The 16,925-nt window shown below is 40.4% G+C and overlaps 1 protein-coding gene across 9 annotated transcripts in view; it reads left to right on the forward strand.

Moving 5' to 3' along the window:
* INTS10 (integrator complex subunit 10) overlaps nt 1-16,543 on the forward strand; it is a 35,467-nt gene extending 18,924 nt beyond the window's left edge. For 3 of the 9 annotated variants that reach the window (XM_010363487.2, XM_030937681.1, XM_030937680.1), the window contains exons 13-17: nt 1,613-1,721; nt 7,442-7,521; nt 8,683-8,845; nt 10,227-10,320; nt 16,115-16,532. In XM_010363487.2, coding sequence (XP_010361789.1) covers nt 1,613-1,721; nt 7,442-7,521; nt 8,683-8,845; nt 10,227-10,320; nt 16,115-16,271 — 603 coding nt within the window. In that variant the 3' untranslated portion in view covers nt 16,272-16,532. The other 6 variants (XM_030937684.1, XM_030937685.1, XM_030937682.1 and 3 more) reach the window with 4 other exon arrangements.
* Nucleotides 16,544-16,925: the final 382 nt, after the last annotated feature.

Consider the following 16,925-nt stretch of genomic DNA (forward strand, 5'->3'; position numbering starts at 1 on the left):
TTCATTCAGGGCCGTATGGTTTGAGTTAGGGAAAAAAGTGTGTTTGTATAAGACAATGAAAAAATCAAATATTAGTTGGTAGTCCTCAGTCATAGGCACAATAGACATTCGGGGAAGGGCATTTTCTTTGTTGGATCCAAAGAGTCAAGGAAAGATTTATAGAAAAGATTGGCTGGAGATGGGCATCGAAGGATGGCAGCTCATAGCTCTGGAGTACGAGTCCTGGCCATATTGGCAGGTTACCTTACCCGGGCCTATCCAACTCCAGAGTTCATGTTTTCAACTACCAGGCTGCTCACCTCTCTAAACTAGAGCTTCACAACCCTGTGGGCATAGGTGGGTTCTAGAGGTGCCAATATATGGATCCTGCAGCCTTTGGGGCAGTCAGCCATGACCTGGGGCTGCTGGGGCCACCCAAGGTCAATTGCTGAGCAGCCACACACAAATTACTTTCAGGGTGTGCCACAACATGAAAAGGGTTGGGAAGCATGGGTTTAAATCCCCGCTTCTGGGAGTTCAACAGTGAGAACACATGGACACAGGAAGGGGAACATCACACAATGGGGCCTGTCAGGGGGTCGGGGGCAAGGAGAGGGGGAGCATTAGGACAGATACCTAATGCATGCAGGACTTAAAACCTAGATGACGGGTTGATAGGTGCAGCAAACCACCAAGACACATATATACGTAACAAATCTGCATGTTCGGCACATGTATCCCAGAACTTAAAGTTTAAAAAAATTACCCAGAGACCCAGAGATGTCTCTGGCCTTTTGCATAAAACAAAACAAAACAGAAAAAGCCCCACTTCCTCCTCTGGAAAACAGAGAACAAAAGGGTTTGCTTGACACAGATAAAAGGCTCATTGCATGGAATCTGATTGTTGTTAGGAGAATTTGAGTAGATAGAGGGGGAACGGTGATGCGGACCGTGTGGATCAAGGCCAGCCTGCACAGAGGCACCTCGAGGCTCCTCTGCACCAGCACTGCATCCGTCCAGTGTCTCATCTCTGTCCTAGACCAAACCTCTGGCCCTCAAGTAAATCACCTGAACCCATACATAACCTTCCCCATATCTTTCTCTCCTGCTTGAAAAGCCTCTTTTCTGCATTCCAAATCCTCTATTTAAGGCTTAGGTCAAGATAACCTTCCTGCCTGAAGCTTTTCCTGCTAGTTTCTCCTGTGTGTATTTTCTCCTGCATTTTAACTTATGCTCTCTATCATACCCCTTAGACCTCTGCTACATGTTTTCTTTGTTAGTTTTTCTATGCAGTGAGTTAGTATCTTTCGGGCAGGGACATCTTTCTTTTGGCTGCTGCTGTGCTGTTGAACACCTCAGTACTTAATGCTTGGTTAATCTTTAAGTTTTGTTTTTTAATAGCAAAGAATGGGTTATTGTTCCCTTAAAGGTCTAGTACATAGATTTGAGTCTTATAGTTTACTCTTTCTGTACTGACTGTTGAGCAGTGGTAATGATCACATAAAGAGGCAGAAATACAGACCTCCATGGACACATTGCCTGATTGTATGCTGCAAATATTTTGGTCCTTTGTTTATTTGATTTCAGTTTGGAAAGCTTCAAGTTAGTTCCTTTCTGGTCTTTTCCGCTTTAGATGACATGTGAAAAAGTCCTTGATCTGATGTGCTACATGGTACTGCCCATTCAAGATGGAGGCAAATCCCAGGAGGAACCCTCAAAAGTAAAGCCCAAATTCAGAAAAGGTACAGTGACATGTTTTATTATTATTTTGTAAAAATAGCTTTAGAAAGCCAGGCACGGTGGCTCACACTTGTAATCTCAGCTATTCAGAAGTCGAGGCGGGAGGATAGCTTGAGTCCAGGAGTTTGAGACCAGCCTGGGCAATGTAGTGAGACCCCAACTCTTAAAAAAATTTAAAAAGAAAAGAGAAATAGTTTTAGGACCCAAGGCTGAATAATGTTTTACAGTTCCTAATGAGATAATACTGCTGCAGGGCTTGCCAAATTGTATAAAAAGTTAATCCCTTTCCAAGTGTTTCCTTGGCTCTGATTTCATGAGCAGCTGTAAATGTCTTTCTTCCAGAGCTCTCTTCACTTCCTGAGTTTGTTATCTCTTTGACAAATTTCAGTGAACTCTTTTTCCTATCTTTACAATTCTAGAAAAATGTGTAGATGATTAATGAGGAGGTATCTGTCAGCATATCCCTCTAAAACCACTCTGAGCTTCAGCTCAAGCTTCATGTTGCTTGAAAAATGAAACGTACAACTGATCTAAGTTTGTTAGAAAAAGATTCATAAATTAAACTTGAAGAAAAAGTTGGAAAAAGATACATAAATTAAACCTGAAGAAAATAGATGACAGGAAAGAATAATGCTAAGAGCAGAAATCAATGAAATAGAGAACATTAATAAAACTAGAAGTTTTCTTTGAAAAATATTATAAAATTGATAACCCCCTAACAAGATCGATCAGGAGGAAGGTGAACATAAATTACCAATATCAGAAATGAAAAAGGGAATGTCACTACAAATCCTACTGCAATCAAAAGGACAGTAAAAGAATACATTATGAAAAACTTTTATGCCAATAAATTCAACAACTTAGATGAAATGAAAAAGTTTCTTAAACACAATTTACCAACATTGACACAAAAAAGAAATAGAAAATCAGAATGTTCTGCCAGGAACGGTGGCTCATGCCTGTAATCCCAGCATTTTGGGAAGCCAAGGAGGGCAGATCATTTGAGCTTAGAAGTTTGAGACCAGTGTGGGCAACATGGTGAAACCCCATCTCTACTAAAAATATAAAAACTAGCCGGAGGTGATGGTACACACCTGTAGTCTCAGCTACTCAGGAGGCTGAGGTAGGAGAAGCATTTGAACCTGAGAGGCAGAGGTTGCAGTGAGCCAAAATCACACCACTGTACTCTAGTCTGGGCAACACAACCAGACTCTGGAAAAAAAGAAAGAAAGAAAGAAAATAAATAAATCAGAATGTTCCCTTAGCTATTAAAGAAATTAAATTTGTTATCAAAAACCTTCCACAAAGAATTCAGGTTCAAATGGCTTCACTGGTGAATTCTATCAAGAATTTAGGAAGAAACAGTGCCAATTCTACACAAACTCTTATCAGAAAATAGAGGAAGAGTCCCAATTCATTTTTAAAGGCTGACACAATAACCCTGATAGTAAAACCAAACAAGAATATCACAAGAGAAGAACTTGAAAGGCCAGTGTCCACCATGAACTATAATAGGTGTCAAATCCTTAACAAAATATTAGCAAACTGAATACAGCAATATAGAAGGACAGTCTACTATGACCAAGTATACTAGGAATGCATAGGCGTTTGAACATGCAGAAATCAGCGGCCGGGCGCGGTGGCGCATGCCTGTAATCACAGCACGCTGGGAGGCCGAGGCGGGAGGATCACGAGGTCAGGAGATCAAGACCATCCTGGCTAATGTGGTGGAACCCCATCTCTACTAAGAAATACAAAAAAGTAGACAGGCAGGGTGGCAGGCACCTGTAATCCCAGCTACTCTGGGGGCTGAGGCATGGGAATCGCTTGAATCCGGGAGGCGGAGGTTGCAGTGAGCTAAGATTGTGCCACTACACTCCAGCCTGGGCTACAGAGCGAGACTCTGTCTTAAAAATAAACAAAATCAAAAACAAACAAACAAAAAATCAGTGTAATTCACTCCATGGGCAGATAGAAGGAGAAAAATCATGACTGTCTTAATAGATGCATACAGAATTCAATATCAGTTCAGGATAACAAAAATCTTAGCAAACTAGGAATAGAAGGAAACTATTTTTTAACATCAAACTTAACTATGAAATATTGAATGCTTTCCCCCACTAAGATTAGAAACAATACAAGGATGTCTGCCCTCACCACTTCTGTTCAATAATCTGGAGATTCTAGGCAGTACAGCAGGCAGGAAAAGTGAATAAAGGCATAAAGATTTGACAAATACGACTACCTTTATTCACAGTTACATATTTTGGCCAGGCATGGTGGCTGATGCCTGTAATCCCAGCACTTTAAGAGGCTGAGGCAGGAGGATTGCTTGGGCCCAGGAGCCCAAACCAGCGTGGGCAACAAAGTGAGATCCCATCTCTACAAAAAATTTAAAAATCAGGCGGACTTAGTGGTGTGAACCTGTAGTTCCAGCTACTCTAGAGGCTGAGGCAGGAGGATCGCTTGAGCTCAGGAGGTCAAGGCTGTGGTGAGCTATGATTTTGTCACTGCACTCCAGCCTGGGCGACAGAGAAAGATTTCCCTGTCTCAAAAAACAAAAACAAGAAAATCAACACAGTTACATATTTGGCTGTGTAGAAAACTTGAGGGAATCTCCACAAATTCCCAAGGCTGGGCACAGTGGCTCACACCTCTAATCCCAACAATTCGGGAGGCCAAGGCAGGTGGACCACTTGAGGCTAGGAGTTTGAGACAAGCCTGGCCAACATGGTGAAACCCCATTTCTACTAAAAACACAAAAATAAGCCAGGTGTAGTGGCACACGCCTTTAATCCCAATTACTCAGGAGGTTGAGGTGGGAGAATCACTTGAATCTGGGAGGCGGAGGTTTCAGTGAGCCAAGATTGCGCCACTGCACTCCAGCCTAGGCGACAGAGTGAGAGCCTGTCTCAAAAAAAAAAAAAAAAGTTCCAGGACATTTTAGTGTATAAAAAATCACTTCAATTTGTATGCTATTAATAAGCAATTACAAAATGAATTTTTAAAGATACTGTTTCTAATAGCATCATAAAAACATAAAATACTTAGAGGTAAATTTAATGGAAGATATGCAAAACCTCCACTTTGAATATCACAAAATATTTCTGAGAAAAATGAAAGATTTTTGAAAATGGACAGATCATGTTTCCAGATCAGAAGATTCAATATTATTATGGTGCCATTCTCCCCAAATGTATCTGTAGATTCAATGCAAAATTACGGTAGACTTTATGGTTTTTGGAGGTTTTTTGCTAGAAGTTCACAAAGTGATTCTAAAATGTAAGTGGAAATATTATATAATCTAGAATAGTCAAGAGTTTTAAAAAAGACACAACTAAGTGACTTATACTACATAATAAAAAAACTTAATATACAAGCATAATAATCAAGGCAGAGTTGACAAAATATTGATGTAAGAATGGAGAATCCAGAAATAGACCTGCATAGATTTGATCAAATGATTTTCAATGAAGGCATCAAAGTAATTCAATAGGAAAAGGAAAGATTTTCAACCAGTGGTGCTGTAGCAGATTACTTTGTGTATGTTTGAAGTTTTCTACAACAAATTGTTTAAAAAAAAAATCTAGCCCAGACTTCTTCAAAAATTAAGTATTTCTGCAGAACAGAAAGTTTCTGGTTGAAACTCATGACCCTGTAGATGAAGACTCACAGCTTGAGAAACACTAAGGTGTACAACTAGGAGGCAAGGTATATAATTAGGTAACGACATGTTCAACTTGGTAATGCTAAGTTAGTTTCCAGAGTGGTTGCATGACTTTATATACCTTCCAGAAACTGATTAGGGGGTAAGACTGACCTAGCTGACTTCAAGACTTATTTTAAAGCTTTAGTAATTACAATAGGGTAGTAATGGCACAGGGGTTGACCAGTGGAACAGCATAGAAAACTGAGAAATAGATGACATTAAAATTCAGTGGGGGAAGAATGAATTTATTCAGTAAGTGGTACTAGAACAATTTTTTATTCAAATGTAAAAAACAACAATAAAAAAATGAGATCCCCTCCTTCATACTACATAGACATCCTGTAAATTTTAAGGTTGAAATGTGACAGCAGAAACTCCAAAACTTCTAAACTTTTAGAAGAAAATTTAAAAATAGATTAGTACATTTGATCACATTAAAATTAAAATACCAACAAAGGCTATTACAATCAAAGTGAAAAGATAAGCCATAGATTGCCAGAAAATTGTCTATCACACAAAATCAACAAAAACTTAGTATCCAGAGTTTTGAAAGAGCTCCTCCAGACCAATAGGAAGCAATTACCCAATCCCCATAGAAAAATAGGCAAAGGATAGGAACAGCAGATTCAGAGGAGCAGACATCCACATGGCCAAAAACTATTTGGAAAGATTCTCAACTTTTTGTCATATGGGCAATTCTGAATAAAACAATAAGCTACCATTTCACACACAGCAGAATGCAAAAATTGAAGAGGCAATGACTGTTAGGATGTGAAGGAACACAGTGCCATGTGCTTCTGGGAGAGGTGGAAAGTCATGCAACCATTCTGGAAACCAACTTCACATAACCAAGCTGAACATGTCATTACCTAATTATTAAACGTACCTCACCTCCTAGTTGTATACCTTAGATTAGTGTTTTTCAAGCTATGAGTCTTCATTTACTGGGTCATGAGTTTCAACCAGAAATTTTCTTTTTTAATGAGATAGAATTTAATAATATTTTTAAAAGACATCTCAGATAAGAAGAGAGATTATTATTTCATGCAACTTTGGTTTTGGATATATCACATTATGTAAGTATGTGTGTAAAGGATCCCATGTGAAAAAATATATTTATTTATTGCTATCTTGCATCTGAGCAGAGAAGGATAACAGACATAAAGAACACAGACCAAAAAGGAAAGATCGGGATCTTGCTTTGAAAGCTGTTGCTTAAAGTTATTTCCACAAATGTATGAGAATATGTAAGAATATATATTTATCATTGTAATAGTGAAAAATTGGAAATGTCAATATCCACTGTAAAAAGAATGGATGCATCAATTACAGTATATGTAGACAACAGAATACTATTATAACACTGAAAATGAATGAACTGGAGCTACATGTATTGATATTGATCAGTTAATAAATCTGAACCACATGAAGTTGAGTAAAAAAAGCAATTTGCAGAAGGATACATACAAAATGACACCATGTATACAGTAGACCGAAAGCACGCAGAACAATCCATTGTTGCCTATGTGTGTAACAGTCATAGGAATGACAACCACTGCCTTCAGAATTATGGCTACTTCTGAGATGGAAGAGAATGGGATCAGAGAAGGATACACAATAGGCTTTAACTGATTTTGTGATTATTGATATTAGAAATGTTTAAAATTAAAATATTAACATTTCTTGAAGCTGAGTGGTGAGCACACCAGTGTTTATCATATTCTCTGTATATAATTTGCTGTATATTTGAAATGTTTTCTCATAAAAGGTATTTAACCAAGTTTAGGAAAGAATATTGATAAATGAAATCTAGAGACCATCAAAAGCCAGTTTCACCATCACAAAGTATAATTGTGTTTCAACTATATTTGAAATCGTGTGACTGTTGCATATTCTTTGTTTTTGTTTTTTTTTATTATTACTATTTAAAGAAAGCATCTTAAACAGTTGCTTTTCAAAACTGTTTTCTTTGATCATAACATGCATTAACCTAACATTGTGGACTTCTGTTAGGTTCGGATCTGAAGCTCCTGCCATGTACCAGCAAGGCTATCATGCCATACTGCCTGCATTTAATGTTAGCCTGTTTTAAGGTAAGCTCAAAGTTGATTAGCTTGAAAAAAATTTCATTTCAAATATTATTCTCATGACTTGAGAACTTGAGAACCTTGTTAAGGATTGTTATTTTAGTACTTTCAAGAGCAGCCCAAACAGTTAGGAAAAGCACATGGGCTAGTCATTAACAAATCTTTATTAAATAATGACCGTGCTAGGCAAAGAGAAGTCAGAAGTTCTCCCCGTCCTCGAAAAGTGTAATAGTAGGACAGATATGCAAATAACCTTGACTGTTGTAGTGTTTGGTAAATATTTTATCAATATAAATACATTAGCTACAAAGAAAGGGAATACAAATTGTGGTTGGGTCCACGGAGGGATGATGAGTTTGTCACTGTAAAGATGTGCTAGATGAAGCGTGTTAGGCGTAGAGGTAAACACCAGTAACAGCCCAACAGCTGAGAAAGTTCCAGGGCTTGAAAGAACACGAAGACCCTTGGCTGCAGGTAGATAGAGCACAGCCTTAGAGCAGGGAGGCTTCATTGTTTCTAGAACGTTTGTCGGCCAGAGAGTAAGACATTGGGACTCCACTTCAGTGCAGTAACTCCCAAACTTAACTCATCATCCATATCACTTAGGGCAACAAAAATAATTTAAAGTGTGATTTTATGCATAACCGCTCATTTGAAACAAAAACTCTTGTGACCATTTCTCTAGTTCACACTTCTGCTTACTTCCTTGTGGCTCATCGCCTTTCCTTCTCCCCAATCCCATGTTCTCTGCAAAGAGTTGTCTCCTAGATGGCCTCTTGCCCACCTTCTGCTCCCATCTGCTCCCCTTCAAAGAAATCTCCAGATTTATTTCTCCGTTACACAGGATCAATCAAAGTTCTCTACCCCTGATTCCCATATGCAAAAGCTTCAGGCCCACCCATGTCCGACTCCCATCTTCACACACTGCCAGCAGCTGTGCACAGCCCAGAGGGAGCCTGAGGCTTCTTTGGTTAGAATCCACCTTCCTTAGAAGGCAGCTGTGATGTTTACCAGCCATTTCGTTTTGCCTTTGTTTCCTTCTTACTCTAACGACCTTTATCACACATTTACATATACAGCATGTTTTTGGAAAGTGATGTTTGGTCTATTTCAGATTACCCTGTGACTTCCCTTTCCTTCCATCTTGTATAAATCTTTGCCTTGCAGCTTAGAGCTTTCACAGACAACAGAGACGACATGGCATTGGGGCATGTGATTGTGTTGCTTCAGCAGGAGTGGCCACGGGGCGAGAATCTGTTCCTGAAAGCTGTCAATAAAATTTGCCAACAAGGAAATTTCCAATATGAGAATTTTTTCAATTACGTTACAAGTATCCTTTTTTCTTGTTTAAGCATAACACATTCTGATTTTCTTTAGAATGAATACATGATACAAAAAGAATGAACCATTCTGGATAGAAATAATGATTTTTACTATTTTGCAGCGAAGACAAGGAATGGGGATTAAAACCGGGGTTGTGGCAGTTGATCTTGTGAAAGTCGTAAAGACATGATTCAAGGAATTGGGAATCTTACCACCCTCTTCCATTTTCCACTGCTAGCTGACTTCTCAGAAGGTACCCAAAATGCCTCCAGTAATACCCTACAGGTTGCTGATAGGTCCAGCCTGCCTGGTTTAGCCATGGAATATAAGACTAATAGTTCCTCTTCTTCCATCTATCAAAAGAATGCCTCCTGTGGCCTCTGGGGACAGTGGCTGTGCCCTCCAGTCACTTCTTAGGGCACCCTGCCATAACTGTCTTACCTACCAATGAGTACCCACCAGAGATGCTGCACAGCATAGTAGCTGCTTCTGACATTAGGTAATGCGTTTATTTCACAGTTTATTAGGGAAAGACCTTTGAATTAAAGGTTATCAATTTGGGTGTTTTTACTTCATTGCTTATCTTATTACATTATTTCTGAATCACAAGGAATATAAATGTTATTCTTGTTCAGGTGCTCAGGGCAATAGTTTTTATTTTTATTTTGTTTTTTTAGAGTCAGGGTCTTGCTGTGTCACCCAGGCTGGAGTGTAGTGGTGTGATCGTAGCTCACTGCAGTCTCAAACTCTTGGGCTCAAGAGACCGTCCTGCCTCAGCCTTCTGAGTAGCTAGGACTGCAGGTGTGCACTGCCATGCCAGGCCAAAGTAATAGTTTTTAACCTTTTTTGGGACAGATATCTTTGGAGAATCTGATGAAAGTTACATAATTTTTCACTAGAAAAATGCATACATGAATGTCATCGACGTATTGCGTAACATTTGGGTGACTCGCAGAAGCTTCCTCCTCTGATGCATCTAAAGATCCTTGCACCCCAGCTATGAAGAAGTAATCAGTTTATTTTTATGAATTTTATGTTCTCTAACACCAAACAATCCTCCCTACTCTCACCACCTCTTTCATTTCTTATTAAGAAAACAAAAAGATTTTGCTCTTGTGATCATGTAGTATTAATTATCATCGATATGGAAAACATGTTGCCCTCGTCCTCTTTAGTCTGGCACATCTCCTGCCAAGAGTTATCTGTGCGAGGGAGCTTGGTGGGTATAAGAATGAGGTTTTGGAATCAGACAGATCTGGGTTCAAATACAGAGTCTGCAGTTAGTGGGGTGGCAATGGGAACGTTACTCAACTGCCGAGACCCCATTTCCTCATCAGAGAGAACTGGCACCTGTTTTTACCTGTGGTTAACCTGAATCTGGCCTGCAGATATTGATATGCTGGAGGAATTTGCCTACTTGAGAACTCAGGAAGGTGGGAAAATTCATCTGGAATTACTACCCAATCAAGGAATGCTGATCAAGTAAGCATGCTCTCTTTTGCTCTTCCATGCTCAGTGCTCACCTTTTGTGTCTCTGTATGAAGTATCTGTAAATGTCTATACCTATCAAAACTTTAATACAAAGGACTTTGAACCTGGTCTCTGTTTTGACAGTCAGTTTGATTCTGGGTTATCTTTTGAAAAACTCGCATTTCCTTAACTACATTTCTTAAAACACTTTGCTTAAATTGGGGTATTTTTGTCACATTTGCAGCTTTTTCACTGGACAAAAGTCTCATTCATGATATCTTTTCCTTTCAAAAATTTATAGGGTGATTCTATAAGTTTCTGATTAGTCACAGAGTACCTTTAATTAAGAACAGCTGTGTGGCCAGGCGTGGTGGCTCACACCTGTAATCTCAGCACTTTTGGAGGCCAAGGCGGGCAGATCACTTAAGGCCAGGAGTTCAGGACCAGCCTGGCCAACATGGTGAAACCCCGTCTCTACTAAAAATACAAAAAAGAAAAAAAATTATCCGGGTGTGGTGGTGGGCGCCCATAATCCCAGCTACTTGGGAGGCTGAGGCCGGAGAACTGCTTGAACTCAGGGGCCGGAGGCTGCAGTGAGCCAAGGTCGCACCATTGCACTCCAGCCTGGGCGACAAGAGCGAAACTCCATCTCAAAAAAAAAAAAACAGCTGTGCTTAATTAAAATTGTGCTGGGTTAGAAAAATTCTTTAGGAAAAACTACAGACTTTTTATTTATAAACTACCTATGAAGCCCTCCTATGCAATCCTCATTACTTACACAACACAAAGTATTAATAGCCAGGTGTAGTCCCTCTAAGAACACACCTGTCCCAAGAAATGATGGTGGGAGTGGTTGGTCTCCACCATACTCCCCTGAACCCACAAGATGTTACTAAAATTCCAGGTTGGCCCAGATGAAAATGCCAAATTAGTGACCATTTATGATTTTTAAATAGCTCATAAATCTTGCTTCTCTCCTTCAATCCTCATTGTAGTTTCGGTAATATATCCTCTCTGCTGTAAATGCCACGTGTAGTTTTATTTTCATACTTCCTCCTTTGCTTCCTGCACATTCAGTGTGTCTGTAAGTCAGTGTTAGAGTTTCTGCAAGAGACTGAATCCTGAATGAGAAGAAAGTACTGCTAAAACTAAAAACATTTTTCTTTTTCCCTCAGTTATGGAATAAACTAGTTTTCAGTTGTTGAAAGCAAAACTCCACATCTTGTTCTATCTTGATAGTCTTAGAAATGCCGAGGGAAAGAAGTAAGAAATGTTCATTTTAGATTGCTGTAACCTCAGTAATTTGCTGTATAGCAAACATTTCTTTTTATGTCTAGCAAGAATAGGGTCTTGTGGAATCCATTCTCAAGAATGGAAAGATTAAGTGGTTTTTTTCCCCTTCCTGTTATAAGTGTTATTAAATTATAAACTTTTAAAATAAATGAACAATGCTCTTTTTAAAAATATGCAAGACCTTTCTGCATTGGGTTGCTTAAGCAGGATGGACAAGGACTGGCATCTTCCCATCCCCATTTACTTTGCTAAGATGGTGAATCGAAACTATGGGAAGAATAACCCTGTTGTTCAAAATATTCTTAACAGTGTTTGGGGATAAAGATTACCTTTGGATACGGAAGCCCAGGTAACCCCTTTTGTATTGTGATTTGTTTTCTAGACTTTGAAACTGGATATACAAATACAGCCTGAATCAAGCTTTTTAGTTAATTCCCATCAGCAGTCACCATACGAGTTAATACAGAGACAGCCAGAGTGGAACTGAAGTCTGTGTACGTAGGATTAAACCTACGGATGATTATCACTTTACCTAGATAATGCGTAACTACTAGTGCAGGTGTGAGAGACGGATTGTCAAAAAATCAACAGTTGAACCTCAGACTTCATTGTACCGAACCTTTCTTCTTTTACCAGTTTTTACTGAGCTGAAGAGTGACAGAAGTCCATGTGGACAAACCCTAGGATGAGGAATGAGAGCAAGGGAGTGTTGGGTACCAGCTAGTATCACAGGGAAGAGTGTTTGGAGCTGTTTGTGTAAAGGATACCCATCATGCACTTCTAACTAGTGAGGGATAACTCCAGGCTCTGCCACCTTGATCAATATGACCGTTAATTTCTTCTAACTTTCTACAGAAGACAAGCCTCTTAGGAAGGCTGCAGTTGCATCAGTTTGGAAGCAGGAATAGGGATTATTCCGTAGTGATCTGACCGTTTAGGGATTTGCCCAGAGTCTTCACTGTGTGAATCTCAAGGTTAATTACTTATGCCTAAATTAACATGGTAGAAAGCACAATGGTGAAGGCAGAGAGCTCTTCCTAACTGAGGAATGGTTGGACTCTTCATTAAACAACCTAAATTCCTTTTCCCTTTGGGTTCCAAACAAGTTCTCTGAAACCATTACAGACCTTTTGGGTGGTCCCTCCAGATGAGTGGCAGAGATGTTGTGAGCAGTGTACACTTCTCCCCGGGGGTAAGGCTGTGAGTCTGCCCTAGCTGTGGCATCTGGGATGCAAGCAGGTACAGTACCAACACTGAAGGCACCCGGTGCTTCACTCGAAGGAGGGAGAAGCTCTTAATCTGTTATACAGACCTTTTGCTCTTAAGTATTTTAAAATAGAGAAATGTTTCTGTGCTGATAAATGCAGTATCTTAGTTGTATTAGAGTGGATTAAAATGGAAAACAATGTCCTACTTATACTCTGAATAGGGTGGATAATAATGTTCTATGAGGTGATCACCAGCTAATATACTAAATCTTTGTTGTTACAGAATTCTGCACAGCCATGGGTCCCGGACTCTTATTTTCCCCCATCTGTTCTCAATACGTTTTTGAAATTCAAATTCACCCTTTTTTTTAAAATCAAAAACATTGGCAGACCATTTAGTCCTCTTGGAAGGGCCTCTCCGGTGGGGCTTCAATCCTGTTAAAGATGGTTACCAGACATCACCAGGTTGAATGCTGGGACTGTTGTACCGTGAGAAGAGTGGAATAAAGAGGCTGGCTTTGAAAATGTGTCTTCTCAAAGGCTGCCCCTACTCCCTGTTGCCCTTCAGCTGCATTCCATCGTCCTCTTCCTCACTGGTCGCTTTTTATACTACATCCAAAGGGGGCTGAGCTCTGGGACCAGGAACTGAGACGCCTCTGGACACGCACCAGCAGCAGCGGGTGCAGTGAGGGCTGGCTAGCTTCTCCCCAGTCTCCTTAAACACCCAGCCACGGCCAGGGGCTTGTTGAGGTTAACGAGTTTCTGTTTAGTCTGCTTCCAGTCTTGTGTATTTTCTCTGGAGTGTTGTTTTTGCAGTGCAGGGTGAGTCGGTGTGGGTGTTTGAATGCTGCTGTTTGCTGTTTTTTAAAGGCCTTCTAGCCCTCCCATGGGGTTGCTGCAGCAGGAATTCTTACCTGTGCTTCAGCCCAGCATACAGACTGCTGACAGGTACCAAGTGGAATAAACGCCCGCTCATAGTGTGCTGTTTGTCAACATGTTCACTGCCCATGGTTCTCAGCTCTTTGTTCCTCAGTGCTCTTTTTCATGCTTTCTTTATTTTTTAATTTGTTCTGCATTTTGGCAAACCATCTGGTTGTAATATTGTAACATTTCTTATTTTTTTCCATAAGTTGCCAGTGTGTTTGTGTTCGATTTAAAAATCATTATGGATCTAGAAAAAAAATGAAAGCTATTTAAAACTGTATTCAATTACGTGCACATTAGCTTAGGTGCACTATGATTCTCTTTTGATAAAACGTTAAGGCTTTTGGTCATATACATTTAAGGATGCTGACATTTATTTTAAGTACATTTTTACTTGTGGCTATTCATACGAGTGACCAGTCATTATGGTCATATTACAATTAGTTGCCTGGTATCTAAATAGGCACTAATGTGGTTTTTTTCCTGCTACTGATGTTTTTTGAGACCTTACCTTTCTGAATTGAAAATATTTGATAGGCTAAAATGCCACATTTATTAGCTGGTTTATCCTATTCTTAAACCACAACATCTTACTCTCTTTTTCATCCAAACTTACCAGAGTGATAGTGGCTCTAATAGAAATATAATTGAACTGTGCCACTCTTTATATATAGAGATAATACAACTGGACCCTGATCGGCAGAATGTAGCATTTAGTTATATTTTTAGTGGTATTAAAAGCAGGGTTTATTAGCCAGACCTGGTGGCATGTGCCTGTAATCCCAGCTACTTGGGAGGCTGAGGCACAAGAATTGCTTGAACCCAGGAGGCAGAGGTTGCAGTGAGCTGAGATCATGTCACTACACTTCAGCCTGGGTGACAGAGCAAGACGCCATCTAAAAAAAAAAAGGAGGGTTTACCCTTTAGCTAACCGTCTACAAATGCCAGTAACCTCCACATGGTCAGAGGGTCAGCCCCAATTTGAGGCTGCAGCCTGGGATCCAGACGAGCAGTATCTCAGGGCAGCATAAAATGGTTTGCATCTATCCCAGTGGGACCTCACTGACACTATGTCCTAACTACTGAGCTACCCACCCAGACCTGATGAGAGACAGTCACAAAGAACTGCGCATTAACCCCACAACCCTGCTGTTTTCCTCTGTAGTTCTTTAAAACATCCACGGGCATTAGAAGGTTCTGTAATAGCTTTACTTATCTAACAAAGCTGGATTTTTTTTTTCATCTGTCGTTTTACAACTTGGTGACTCCTGTTGTCCATATTTGATATGATAATTAATACAAGTTTTTAAAAACAGAAACATTTTAGAGTAATTTCAACACTTTTATCTTGCCCAGGACATAAAAAGTCTTCAGTTTCAATCCTTATAACTTTGTGTGAGGGAAATTAGCAGCAGGGTGGGAAACAGAGGTGACTTTTATTTGTCTGAGTCTACCAAATTGCTGAACTAGTAAGGTACAACTCCCTTCCTCTTAACTGAGCTGACTGATTTTTGCTAGATTTTTCTTTTCCTTTCTTCATTTTGTTTCTTCTGTTTTCTGGGATTTCCTGTGTGATTTCTTTTTCTAAAGCACGACTTTTGGGGCGTAGAGACCTTTTTGGCCTTTGTCCCCACCACCCCTTCCACACACGTGCAGGTCTCCCCTGAGCACCCGGACAGCATAGGACCACGCAGTCCACTGCCTCTGCCCCTCAGAGATTCTGCCTCTCTCTCCCGACCTGTGCCACATTCTCGTGTCAGGACCCCAGTTCCCCCTGCGTTTTCTCCAACATATGAGAGTCTAGATGGGCACAGCATTTAGAGGAGCTGCCCTGTTCTGGTGTCCTGGGGAGAGAGATGTGCCCGTGACCCAGCTATGCAGGAGCCCTGAACCTTTCTGGGAGCACCAGCTGCGGGGACCATGGTGGTAGCTTACTTGGGTGATTGGCTCATTCAGGTCTCCCTCCTCCTTGCTGCTGCCTCTGGAGGGTCTGCTGGCCTGGCTGGACACGAGCTCTTTGTAGCCAGTATGGACTGGACCCATTTGGCCCTAAGTAACTGAAGTGTGTACTAGTCAGCAGTAGGGATGCATAACACCAGAGTTTCATTGATTCAAAGGCAAAGCAGGTGGCATTTCACTGAACAGTTAAGTGTTTGAAATAACCTTTTATAGAGTGGGAAAGATGTCTGTCTAGTTTTAGGTCTTTCTGAAAAGGAATGGGCTGGAATGTTTGGTTGGTTGCAGCTATTCTTGTGTTCTTTTTAAAATATCTTAACTTATACTTAGATATGGGGCAGGCTTTATTCCTACCCAAGTAGCAGCAATCAGTGATGCTGGTGCTAACCCCTGGTCTTTGTCTGTTTCCCTATTGCTGACCTCAGGCACCACACGGTAACTCGAGGCATCACCAAAGGCGTGAAGGAGGACTTTCGCCTGGCCATGGAGCGCCAGGTCTCCCGCTGTGGAGAGAATCTGATGGTGGTTCTGCACAGATTCTGCATTAACGAGAAGATCTTGCTCCTTCAGACTCTGACCTGAGTGGAGACCTTTCCACCAGACACAGCTCGGGACTGTGTCATTTTAGGAGAAGACACCCAGCAGTGATTGACGTGGCACGCAGCCGTGGTCATTGTTGCTGTTACAAAGAAGAAAACCAGCTGAGTTCTAACTCCTTGGTTCCTTAAAAGTAGTTCCCAAGAGTCTGACAAGTTCTCTCTATTTTTAAGAGTCATTTTTTGTAATTTTTGTAAAACAAAGACCCAATCTGTTTTGTAAATAAAAATCATCCTAAAAGTTGAAGTTTTTAAAAATTTCTTTTGATTCTTATGAGTTTTTGAACAGGGGTGCATTTTTCTTCTTTTCTAAGCATATAGCAAGGGGGAAAACCCAGCATAATTGAAGTGGGTAATGAATTTTACTAATACAGATACTTAAAAGACATATGTCTTCCATGATCTTAAGATTTTATTTTTCATAGTTAGGCTTTGGTCAGTATTACGTGTCAACATAATATTAGACGTTTTCATTCAGGTGGTCTATTTTTCAGAAACAAGGTCTCGCTCTACACCCAGGTTAGAGTGCAATGGCACGATCCTAACTCACTGCAGCCTCAAACTCCTGGTCTCAAGCAATCCTCCTGCCTCAGCCTCCCAAGTAGCTGGGACTATAAGCATACACCACCATGCCCAGCCA

This window comes from Rhinopithecus roxellana, chromosome 9 (assembly GCF_007565055.1).
Source record: "Rhinopithecus roxellana isolate Shanxi Qingling chromosome 9, ASM756505v1, whole genome shotgun sequence".
NCBI classification, from domain to species: domain Eukaryota; kingdom Metazoa; phylum Chordata; class Mammalia; order Primates; family Cercopithecidae; genus Rhinopithecus; species Rhinopithecus roxellana.